The sequence below is a fragment of the Cetorhinus maximus genome, chromosome 18 (assembly GCF_964194155.1).
Source record: "Cetorhinus maximus chromosome 18, sCetMax3.hap1.1, whole genome shotgun sequence".
Classification (NCBI taxonomy): domain Eukaryota; kingdom Metazoa; phylum Chordata; class Chondrichthyes; order Lamniformes; family Cetorhinidae; genus Cetorhinus; species Cetorhinus maximus.
In genome coordinates, this window is record NC_135896.1 from 52100128 (window position 1) to 52112361 (window position 12234).

General features: G+C 45.6%; 1 protein-coding gene across 1 annotated transcript in view; it reads left to right on the forward strand.

Annotated features, from left to right (window-relative positions):
- The window catches only part of kiaa0586 (KIAA0586 ortholog), a 657376-nt gene that overhangs the window by 518662 nt on the left and 126480 nt on the right, over positions 1 to 12234 (forward strand). The window contains exons 21-23 of the mRNA XM_078562702.1: positions 8125 to 8330; positions 8452 to 8570; positions 10236 to 10420. Coding sequence (XP_078418828.1) covers positions 8125 to 8330; positions 8452 to 8570; positions 10236 to 10420 — 510 coding nt within the window. The remainder of the gene's footprint in view (positions 1 to 8124; positions 8331 to 8451; positions 8571 to 10235; positions 10421 to 12234) is intronic.

Here is a 12234-nt window from a genome sequence, read left to right on the forward strand (position 1 = left end):
GCATAAGACGCCACTATCCTGCTGCCAGGGTTTACAGGCAGTGATGCAGCTACCTCAATGTGTCTGAGGTGCAATGCCGAAGGAGGCTCTGCCTCTCAAGGGAGACAGTGGCCTACATCTGTCAGATGATTGGCCTTGAGATCAGCTCCAACTGTGTGGTGGACACTCCATGCCAGTGACGCTGAAGGTCACGGTGGCCCTCAACTTCTGTACCTCCGGCTCTTTCCAGGGGTTGGTGGGGGATCTGTGTGGAGTCTCCCAACCAGCTGTCCACAGTTCAGGCGTGCATTGACTTGCATTCACTACCGCACGGACGAGGCCAGCCAAGCAGAGCGAGCCAGTGGCTTTGCAGCGATTGCTGAGTTCTCCCGCATCCAAGGTGCAATTGACTGCACACATGTGGCCATCAAGGCGCCAGTGGGTGAGCCCGGTGCCTTCGTCAACAGGAAGGGATTCCACTCCATGAACGTGCAGATAGTGTGTGATCACAGGATGCAGATTCTGCAAGTCTGTGCCAGGTACCCAGGCAGCTCTCATGACGCTTACATCCTGAGACATTCCCAGATGCCGAGGCTCTTCAGTCCTCCAGCCCGGCTGGATGGTTGGCTGCTGGGTGACAAGGGCTGTCCCCTCAAAAGGTGGCTCATGACGCCTCTCCGGCATCCAAGAACAGAGGCCGAGCAGTGGTACAATAGGAGCCACGGCACCACAAGGGCAGTGGTAGAGAGAGCCTTAGGTCTTCTCAAGTGTGCCATTTCAATAAAATTTGGTGACAAACACGTCACTCATACCATCATGGGTTACCCTGCATCTGCAGAACTAATGAAGCACCCCCAGAGGCTTGTTGAACAGAAACACAATTAATGCTGTGGTGCCTGGCATACATAATACAAATTAAATTGAAAGGTGTTATCCATCTCATAACGTAAAACTGGGGGGGAAAAGATATCACTGGTGATAAGCCTGTATTGTGCCTAAGACGCTTTTAAGTTTTCGCTTGCGGGTGCTACGTCTAGGTGCTCCCCCCTTGCTGGCACTGGCATTGGAGACAGCCTGCTCACTCTGCTGTCCTGTTGGCCTTGATGACTTGTCTGACCCGTGGAGCCTGTGCTGGCCCTGCCTGGGAAAGAGCAGCCAGTGCCACAGCTGGGATTTCCCCAGCCGCCGCAGCCTCATCGGATGCCACGATCACTGGCAGAGTGGTGGAGGAGCTGCTGCCATCATCTGGAGTGCCCTGAGAGGAGCCCGCAGAGACAACAAGCAGCTCGTGTGCCAACGTCAGGTCGCTTTGGACCTCCCTGCTCACCAATGATGGATGGGCACCTGGCTGGGATACTGGGTACCCAATCCATCTCCCACACTGACAGTGACCACCTGAGGTCATTGCTGGTGTGAGGACTTGCAGGTCCGAGCGCATCCCCAGGAACCCCTGATTCAGCTCCTGGAGGAACCTCTCTTTGAGAGTCACCGCTCTCTCCATGGAGGAGGTAGTGTGCATGGACATGAGGATCATTGCATTGCTCATGCTCCGCAACGACTCCTCCACAACGGACACCATGGCACGCATTCCCTCATGTATCTCTGTCAGATCCTCCCACATACCCTGCTGGACTTCCAGCATCTGCTGCCCCAAGGACGACTCCAGAGGCACATCAGTCATCGACTGAGCATGTTCCTGGTCCCTAGCAGTCCTCCAACTGCTGGCACCCTGGGCACTCACTTCCTCCGCCTGCACCTCAAGTGAGTGTGAAGTGCCATCACCGCTGTGCACCAAGATACTATCCGCTGATGTAATGCCCACCGAGGTGCTGGTATCTGTGCTGGTGCCTGCTTGGCTGAGAGGGTGTGATGGTGTTTCCATGGTTGCTGTCCTCTGGGGTCAGTGGTGGGCCTTCAGGCTCCTCATCCCAATGGGCTGCTGGTGAGCCTGAAAGGAAGAACAAGAATATGTCATTAGTTGAAGTCATTACACTGTTACCATGCATGCCTGGCACCCGGATCAGGCTGCCCTCGTCTTCACATTATCAATGGGGATTCCATGTTCAAGGCTCACGTCAATATAGAGACAACAGTGGAATGGTTGCTATGACAGACATTCTGACCTCAGTGCACTGCAGTCTTACCTCCCTGTAGCACCCCAACCTCACCCCAGCCTATTGACCTAGGCATTTGGTGCCTCTCCAGCTCCAGGGCCTCCTGCTCATATCTACTTAGGATTAGAAGGTGGGATGATCCTCTGTCAATCCGCAACCGCTCTACATTATTGTGGGCTGTCTTCTCCTAAAAGTGCAGAGGAGCATTGATTAGCCCACCGTGTACCTGCATTGCCATTGCAGTCTGGTCAACCCCACCTGAGGAACACCTCGCAGGGCTCAGCCAATTTGTGACCCTGGAGCCGCAAGACACTCATTCCAAGCAGCCAGGGCTCACCCCCTTACCCAGATGCTGCCTCATTGACATTTGCCACTCACATTCTAAGAGCTCTGAGGTCTGGGGTGTGGGGGGGTGGGTGCCGCTCCTAACAGCTGTACTCAGTGACCCATGTCAACATGGTACTCACCCTTCCTGATCGCAGGAGATCAATGAACCGCTTACGGCACTGCATCCATGTGCGCTTCACCACATCATGGGAGCTCACCCTGGATGCCACCACCTCCCAGGCAATTTTGGTGAGATGGGGGGCTTCCCCTCCTGTCCCTGGGGACAAGGATCTCTCTGCGTGCTGCCACCTCCTCCAGGAGGGTAGTGAGAAAAACGTGGAGCCGACTGCCCTGCCAACCTGCCCTCCCGCCTGCCGTGTTCAGCATTTATGAGCTCCATGATGAGGTGCATCTGCTTCACTGGCAGCCTTCGCATGGTTGCCGTGGCCACTATTGAATTGGCTGCCAGGTCGCCATTGGACCTGACGGACATTGAGCTCCCAACCCCGCCTGCCCCTTCTCCCTGTTGCTGCTGTCGCATCTTATGCTGGGTTGGCCTTAATTGGCCCGCCCGCGTAAAATGGCAGCGCGGAGCCGATCACGGGTGGCGGCTGGCTTCCCAACCGCCCCCGCCCGCTCCTGCCGAGCCCGCATGCCGACTGTAAAATTCTAGCCTTGGTGATAGACATTGAAGTCCCCCCTGCAGAGTACACTCTTTTCCATTGCTACCCTCCATGCTCCTTCCAAGCGGTGCTTGTCATTAAGGAGTATTGATTCATCAGCAGCAGGAGCTCTCCTTGCCTGTTGTTACAAGATCCAAACTTACCTTATTGTCACCGGGAACTACAACTCCCAGTATTCCTCGGGGGTTTTGGGCGTGTGCAGGCCAGGAGCAGGGGGTTCATGTGCAATCCGGCATTTCGTAGTTCTTCGGTCGGAGGATGGGCCCAGTGCGCCTGGGCAAAAAGAAAATGGCACGAAAACGGGGTCATGTTACCAGGATTGGAGCACCATAATCGAGAAGTGTCCCAGACAGGGGACAGGGAGAGTTCCCAAAGAAGGTTCCCATGCAGGGGACAGGAAGAAGCCCCAAAAGAGTGTCCCAGATGTGGGACAGGGAGAGGTCCCAGTTAAGAAGAAAGAAAGAGAGGAGCAGAGAAAGGGCTCAAAGCAGAAGAAGGGCTGCGGCTGGTGAGGGCTTGGGAGAAGCCCTGAAGATCTAAGAAGGCAGCAGAAGGTTGATGACTCCATGCTGCGTGCAGTTGGGGCAAAGGTAACCCTTTGGAGCTGTAGTATTTTGCTCGGTGCAGCTAAAAAACTGAAGTTGCACTTGTGAGTTAGTGCTGGAGTGCAGACTTATGAATCCAGGGGAACAGAGCCTTGGGAGATGAGATTTAAACCCTGCGAGGTGGGCCGTCATTCAGGTCATCTGAGTTGGAGTCACTTTTGGAGAGAATTCCAAGGTGAGATCTACAAATGTGAAGACTGAAATCCTTCATGAGAGTGACAGGGTTTCAACAAGATTTGTTGCCTCACCGTTTTTACTGACGTCTGGGTGGGTTGTTGAGAAAACCGTGGAATCTGTCTTGGTTGCATCTGCCATTTATTGTGCAGTGTGGTGTGTTCAACCGCAGTTTGACTGTTAATTCACATGTACCTCATATTAACTCTGAATGTTAGAGTATAAGATAGACACTGTAAATTGTTTTATCTTCCTAACTTTGTAAAATAAAGTTTATTCTTGTTTGTTTAAAACCCGTGGAATCTTGCGGCTTTATTCTCTTAGCGAGTGTCTTGAATCTCAAATTTTGTCTACTTTAAACAAAATGTTACTGCTCCCTAACTGGATCGTACCAAAAACTTGGGGGCCTGGTCCAGGATCATAACACTGTGTCTGACCTGACACCATGAGACTTCATGGGGTGTGCAGTTAACATTGAAGATTCCCTGGGCCACTCCTTCCCAACTGTATACCACTGTGCTGCCACCTCTGGTGAATCTGTCCTGCCGATGGGACAGGATACACCCTGTTGCCTGACTCGTCTGTGGACAGTTCTTCCAATTTTGGAGTATTTCCAGCATTTCCTGTTTTTATTTCAGGCCTGGATGTTAATAAGAAGAACTTTACAGGGTCAACTGGACAGGCTGTGTCTTTGTCGTTTCTGGTGCATAGGTCATTGCTGGGTAGTCTGACCAGTTTTATCCTTATTTGACTTTTCTTCCATGTTTTGATTCAACTGAATACTTTGCTGGGCCATTTCAGAGGAAAGTTAAGAATCAACTACAATGTTCTGGGTCTGGAGTCACACGTAGGCCAGACCAGGTAAATACAGCAGATTTCCTTTCCTAGAGGACATTAGTTAATCAGATGAGTTTTTATGACAATTCAGTAGTTCCATGGTTACCATTACTGAAACAAGCTTTTTATTCCATATTTAAGTACGAACAGGACAGATTTGACAATGAGGAAACTGATGCAATTACTGAACCACTTTCAATCTGGTGAATGTGATTTGGTGATTTAAAAGCTATAAAAGAATGTCAGAAAGTCACTAAGTCCACGAGCAGAATTTTCCCCACTGGTTACAAAATTCTGCCTCATGGTCAAAGGAGTCGGAAGACTGCACTGTGTGGAGAACCCATTAATCTCTAGGCCCAAGGACGAGTAGGCCAACCATACCTCCACCACCCTGGTTTCTGTAAAATGGAAGACAGGTTGGGGATGCAGGAAGGTGGTAGGCTGGCCATGCGCTGTATTTTAAGAGCCCCCCCTCATTCTGCACAAATGCTGCCATAAGCTACTGAGTATTTCCAGCATTTTCTGTTTTTATTTCAGGCCAGGATGTTTCCTAGTTCGACTGCTGAGCCATGTTGAGTTAGTTGATCTCAGCCAAAGCAGTGATCTGCTAATATACTTGGCCTCAGAACCTCTGGTTTAGGGAGGTGAGAGCTAAGGCTCCTGGCCTAATTGATATCTAGTGACTTTTTCCAGAAATGCATTTGTGTGATGTCAGGTGAAGAAGACATGATTGAGCTTAGCTGTCATGCTCTCCACAGTTGAATTGACTGCCACTATTCTGGCAAGGCTTACACATTAATGAAGTCACATCAGGCCCTGAATCTGCAACTGCCATCTACTCTACAAAGTAGCATTTATTCTGTTGTTCTAAGAAACTGTGTACGTACACCTCAATAACAAAGTTGCCTACAGATCAAATAAAGAATTTGGAAGTCATCTCTTTACACAGTGGGATATGAATTTGAAACACACTGCCACGTGAAGGACTGAATGTTTGGGCTCTGCTGAGGCCAGAAATCAAGGTCGATACAGCTGGAAAATACTGACGTCAGCTGGATGCTGTCTCCCTGACCCCACTCCCGGCATCAGCCATTTTTGCATAGGCAGGGCTTCCCACCCCCAAAAGGCAGGTAGCCATATGGCACCTTCAGAACCTTGTTAATCTCATTTAAAGAAGGCCGACCGGAAACAGTTTAACTGCCTGGAGATGGGCATCCAGCATCAGGCTTACAGGGCCAGCACTCCAGGCAGGCTTAGAGGCCCTCCCTGCCTGGGGACTTTGACCTCCCATCCCCGCAGTGGCGGCCTGACTGCTATATCCTTTTTTATTTAAACTTTTAAAAACTTGATGAAAAAGAGCCTCCATGTTGAAGTACTAACTCAGAAACTCACCATTCATTGCAACCTGTGGCTCCTTTTAAGCTGGAAGGCCTCTGATTGGCCCTTCAACCTCAAGAGCCCATCCTTGGACAAGGAACCTATCTCCATGCCAATTAAGGGGCGCCTCCAAAAGAATCCCAAAATATGACTGTATTTCCCCAGGACGGGTTCGGTACCTGAACAGTCCCAACTCTTGTTTCCCATCCCTGGAGGGAAACAGAGAGCATTGATGCATTTAACTGGAGGCTTGATGCACACATGAGGGAGAAATGAATAAAGGGATGCAGGCAGTGTGGGAAAAAGAAACCAGAGTGGATGGAGTCTTGTGTGGTGTTTGAACTCCAGCATGTCTCTGTGTTGTAGATTCTATATAATTCTGTGTAAATTGAGTGAGGTTACCTGACTCTTGTGTATCCCTCAAGAAATCAAATACTTTTAGGGGAGGGGTGAAATTAGTGAGTAAAAGTTTATACTTTTTAAAAGATATTTAATTGATGGGGACCTGTTTGATTCCAATTCTGATTTTAATCTTTCCCAAAATGATATTCAAGATGGTGGATAAAATACTGAAAATGAGATACAGAATGCATAAACAGACCATATTTAGAAAAAATATGTGATGTAGAATGGTATTTTAAAACATTTCCTGTTTTGCTCTTTGTACCACACTTACGGTACAAACTTATTGATAGTAATAAGACAATGAATCCAAAAAGAATCCTGCTCATTAGTTTATTGAGGAAATGCATTCTTTGTCCAGAGGCTTACTCTGCAATGTTCCTTATATAAATGTATATGTTGTGATGACTTTTGACTAATAAGCAGTACAGTAAAGAAAATTTGTAATTTCTTTAAAATGCCAGTGGAATCTGTAATTGTTTTTAAGAATGTTTGAAAATAACTTTTAGGAGTCTTGTAAAGGGATCAATTGTAATTTTCTTGGATGATAAGAAATACTGGTCCATGTGACCTGACAATCCTTGATCTGGAAGCAGGTACCAACAGGAAGGAAATTAACATATGAAAGCCATGTGGTCAGACATAAAGGGAGCTGGAGACAAATGGGAGCTGGATCAGAGGGGAGAACAGAGAAGGCATATTTATATGGTGCTGTTAAACAGAACAGAAAGGTGAAGACATGGGTAGATCAGGGATTGTGAATTGAACAGTTTTATTGCTGCTCCTTCAGTTTTGCCAGCACCGGCCAGCCTGTTTAATGGGGTTTATTAAAACAATCGGATAAAGGAGTCGCTGGGGATTCTGTGCCTTCAAGAATGCCAAGAACCTAGCTAAAAAGGTGCTTAAGGAGTTTGCCATTCAGGTGATAACTGTCGCTAGGGGCCTAGGTTGGAAGACAGCTGCTGGTAAATGCAACTCGAGGGCTGAATTGCTTGTGTTGAAAGTGAGAGATCCTACGTACCAGTGGCCAGGTTAGAGAACTTTGAAACTGCACATGGTGTCACATGTCTGTGGGGAGTGATGTTGGTGCTTGTGGTTTTTTAAAGACATATCTTTGTTGTTTCGACTATTTGAAGTGCAATTTGTCTTTTTCTTTGAAGCATCATTTGCCTGTTAATTCATGTTTAATTTGTGTTGGTTCTGATATGGGTTAAAGTAAAAGCTACAAAAAAGTGGAATCTTATTGGTAATTTCTTCATTTGGGGGGCATTCAGTAAATTTGCTTCTTTTGGTTCATGGTTCCCCAAGGGATTGTAACAATACGCATATATTCCCCGTATATGTATATATAAACAGATTTAGTAAAAGAGCTGAAAGTACAAAAGGATACAACAATAAAAATGTAAATTTGATCAGAACTAAACCATTACAGAAATTTAGACTGTTAGAATATACTTTATATTTAAACCTAGATTTCAGTTTAGACATCAAAGATCTAGATAGAGTAAGAACTTCATTAAGTTATACTCTCCTGGATGAAACTGAGCAACTATGCTGTGATGTAACAGAATTGTGTTTATTATCTGATGTTTTTCCATTTACCCTCTGCCTGTTTTGTGTATTTAGGATCCAGAGACAGATGCAGAGACAGATGATGAACTTCAAGAATCACCCGAGCCCGGTATAGAGTTGGAGGGCTTTGCTGAGTCCATCCCTGTTGCCTGCAATGGTCCACCATTCTCTCCCTCTGCTCCTGCCCCTCAACCAGCTGTTGACATTGTAGACAGAATGATAAAACCTAAGGAATCCATAGAAAACCAGTTGATCGAGTGGTAGGTAAAATTCCTGAAACACTAAAACCCTCTGAATTGCAGACTTGTTACATTTTCAAGATTTACCTGCATAATATAATTTTCTTTATGTCATTGAAAATTGAAAACCTTATTCTAATAGGGTTGAACAAGAGCTCATGTCCCGGATCATTAGTGAGATGTATCCCTTTCAGCAACAGCCTGTGCCACATGTCAGCCAGTGTGAAGATGAAGAGAATGTGCCATTAGACTCAGATATTGGTGAGTATCCAGCTTATTCTACTCCATATTTCTCAATGCAAAGCTATATCGGTTTAGAATGCCTTTTGTCATATTGTAAAATATCGAGTTTTAATTCAAAGTTCCACTTCAATCCAGGTTTAAATTTACCTTTGATAAGTCTTGATAACACTCCTGCAAACTTATTTTAGTTGAACAAGATTGTATTCTTTACCCCTTTCTGCACACTATTTTTTACCATACGGGCAAAATTTTTCACTCGGCATACAGGTGCGTGCCTGACCCGCTTGAGTGTGAAATAGCACGTGATGATATCAGGCAAGTGTCCTGATGTCATCGCGCAATCGCGTGATATTTCGGTCAGCGGGAGCGTGCGAGAGTTGGCAGTGGCCCATCAACAATTAAGAGGCCTATTAATTAATGAACATTTTTCGTTGCCCGCCCAACATTACGGTTGGTGGGAGGGCAAATCGGCCAGACGGCCTTTGCCTTTTTGAGGAAACCACATCCAAGGGCAGAATGAGGTTTCCGATATTAATTTTTTTTAAAAAATGTTTGGACAGAATTTTCATCATCCATGTGTTCAGGCAACTGATTCTGATGCCATTTTTTTCAGCATTTTAAAATCTTTATTTATTGCTTTTGAATTCTTCAGCTTCCCTGAGGCAGCTCTCTGCCTTCAGGGAGCTTTCATTCCATGCTCCCCCATGCCCGTGCTGACTTCAGCACTCGTTCACCTCCGCCTCCACCCCGGCAGCACTGAGCATTTCAGCACGCATTTCATGCTAGCTGGCCGGTAATTGACCAGCGTGAAATCGCAGTTGGGGGTTCGTTTCCAGCCCCTCCTGGACCTACCGATCGCGGGCACCCACCGCACTAAAAATCCTGCCCCATGGCTATATGGTTTGGGATTTTATAAGTTAGCTTTTTTCCCATTTTTTTTCTCTGAAGATTCCTTGTGACACATGCTTTCTTTGACAGGATGACAGAATGCAGCAATGCCTGTCTGCAAACCAGCCACTGTGACTGGGAGGTACAAGAGAGTAGCCTCTACATCTCAGCCTCTGGTTTTGCACTTCTCCCTTTGGGGAATTCTTTCCTTTCCAATCTGTAGCATGACTGAAATTGGTAATTGCACCTTGTGGGATCGGAACTTCAAATCCACATCCCACTGATTGTGCTGCAGGAATTTAGTGTGCTGGTGCACATTCAGTCACACTTCTCAGCATTTAACATGCAATTATATCAATTAATAAATGTGATCTTAATCTGACTTGGGACTGTAAACGATACTTACAGGTTTTTGAATCAGTATTTCTGAAAAAGATACCAAGACATTGCATGTTTCTTGGGTAAAAAGCAACATAATTTTTCTTATGATATTTCTGATAGATTATAGTACCAAATAAGGATTATTTATGGAAAATGTTTAAATTCTTTTCGTGAATTTTCACAAAAAATCATTCATTTTGATGAAATCAGCTTTTCTCTTCCTCTCCAAGTGATAGCAAAGGGCTAACATGTAAAACTAGCACTGGCAGTTGTTAAAGGTGCACTTATTTTCCATGCAGGTTTTATTGAAAAACAGAAAATGAGATTTATGCAGCATTATACATGAATATTTATTCAGTTATGAAAATAGTAAGAGCTAAGTGGGCTGAATGTTATTATTTGCTTCCAAAATAGTTGAAGCTGCTGGTGGAGGAGGCTTCCAGCTGTTTGTGGATGCAGGCGTTCCTGTGGACTCTCAAATGGTTCGACAGTTTGTAGATGAAGCACTTGCTGAGATTATTGCCATCATGCTGGGTCAGAACCAGACTGAAAGCAGAACTCCTATACGAGAACTTCCTCAACATGAAACACCTTCACCAGTAAGAATGCATCTTCTACAAAATACTTGGAGCACTGAGCAGATTTATATTAATAATATATGAAAATAACATTTGGTACTGTGTCTAAATTCTAATCAAAACATAAATAGTATAGGCTGGAAATAGAGTGTGGTATAATCATACCACAGGTACTGAAGCAGTCCGTGTCTATATGCAGCAAGATGTGGACAATATTCAGGCTTAAGCCGATAAGTAGCAAGTAAAATTCGCGCCTCACAGGTGAGAGAATCTAACCATCTCTCCTTGACATTCAATGGCGTTACCTTCACTGAATCCCCCAGTATCAACACCCTGGGGGTTATCATTGACCAGAAACTGAACTGGACCAGCCATATAAATACTGTGGCTACAAGAGCAGATTAGAGGCTAGGAATTCTGCAGAGAGTAACTCACTTCCTGACTTCCCAAAGCCAGTTCATCATCTACAAGGCACAAGTCAGGAGTGTGACGGAATACTCTCCACTTGCCTGGAGGAATGCGTCTCCAACAATACTCAAGAAGCTCAACACCATCCAGGTTAAAGCAATCCAGTTGATTTGCACACACACACACACACCCCCCCCGCCCCATCCACCACCTTAAACATTCAGTGCATCCATCACTGACACATAGTGTCAACAGTATGTACCATCTACAAGATGCACTGCAGGACCTTACTAAGGCTCTTCGACAGCACCTACCAAACCACCTGGAAGGACAAGGGCAGCAGCTGCATGGGAACACCACCACCTGTAAGTTCCCCGCCAAGCCACACACCATCCTGACTTGGAACTATATTGCTGTTCCTTCACTGATGCTGGGTCAAAATCCTGGAACTCCCTCCTTAACAGCGCTGTAAGTGTACCTACACCATATGGACTGCAGCAGTTCAAGAAGGCAGCTCACCACCACCTTCTCAAGGGGAATTAGGGATGGGCAATAAGTGCTGGCCTAGCCAGCGACGCCCACATCCCATGAAAGAATAGATAAGAATAAATCAGCTCATCACTTGATTTGTCAGACTTGCATTGTGCTGGTATATAATGAAAGCATTTATCGTCTGAAATAAGCTGCAGCATCAGTGGCGCCATGTTTACTGCAAGACGATGACTAAAGTTATGCAGGTGTTTCAGAATAAGCATCTACTCCCCAAGCTATCTAGATAGTTAGATTCACAAGTAAGACATGATTTATGCTTAGTACTAAGTTCAGCGCAGTGCAGGGCTCGTTATTTGTATCATATCACAGGGAAAATGCACGCCTAGCATTCATTCACTAATGCTTGTTTCTTTAGGAATGAATTTGAAATTGCTCTGATTCATTTGCTTAATATGCTTAAAGTAACAGCACAATTAAGCATTCTTATTAAAAGAATTCCTTTGGGTAAATCTCCTCAAGGTCATGTTTGTGAATTGTACTAAAATTGTCTCAGGAAAAAAGAGAGGTTTGACTTAACTTTGTATTTTTGATATTCAGTCAGATAAGGAGCATTTGTATGTCATTCCAGCCTCTCAGTATTCTCTTTAAAAGTATTATTACAGTCAAAAATTATGCGGTTGCACAGGACATGGAGTTCTGGTCCAGGAGTTGAACTGAAATGCATTATTAGAACAAAACACTGCTGTACTTCGGGCAATCCATTCACCGGTTTATGGCCTGCCATGTTTATTAGCGCCAATGGTAAATTTCGGTGAATTTAATTGGAGCCTCCAACCGAGAATATACCTTTAACAACCGTTAGAAAATTTGCACTATATTTGGATTTGGATGCAATGCATTACACAGTCTCCATTTGCATCTTCTAGTCTTTAGTT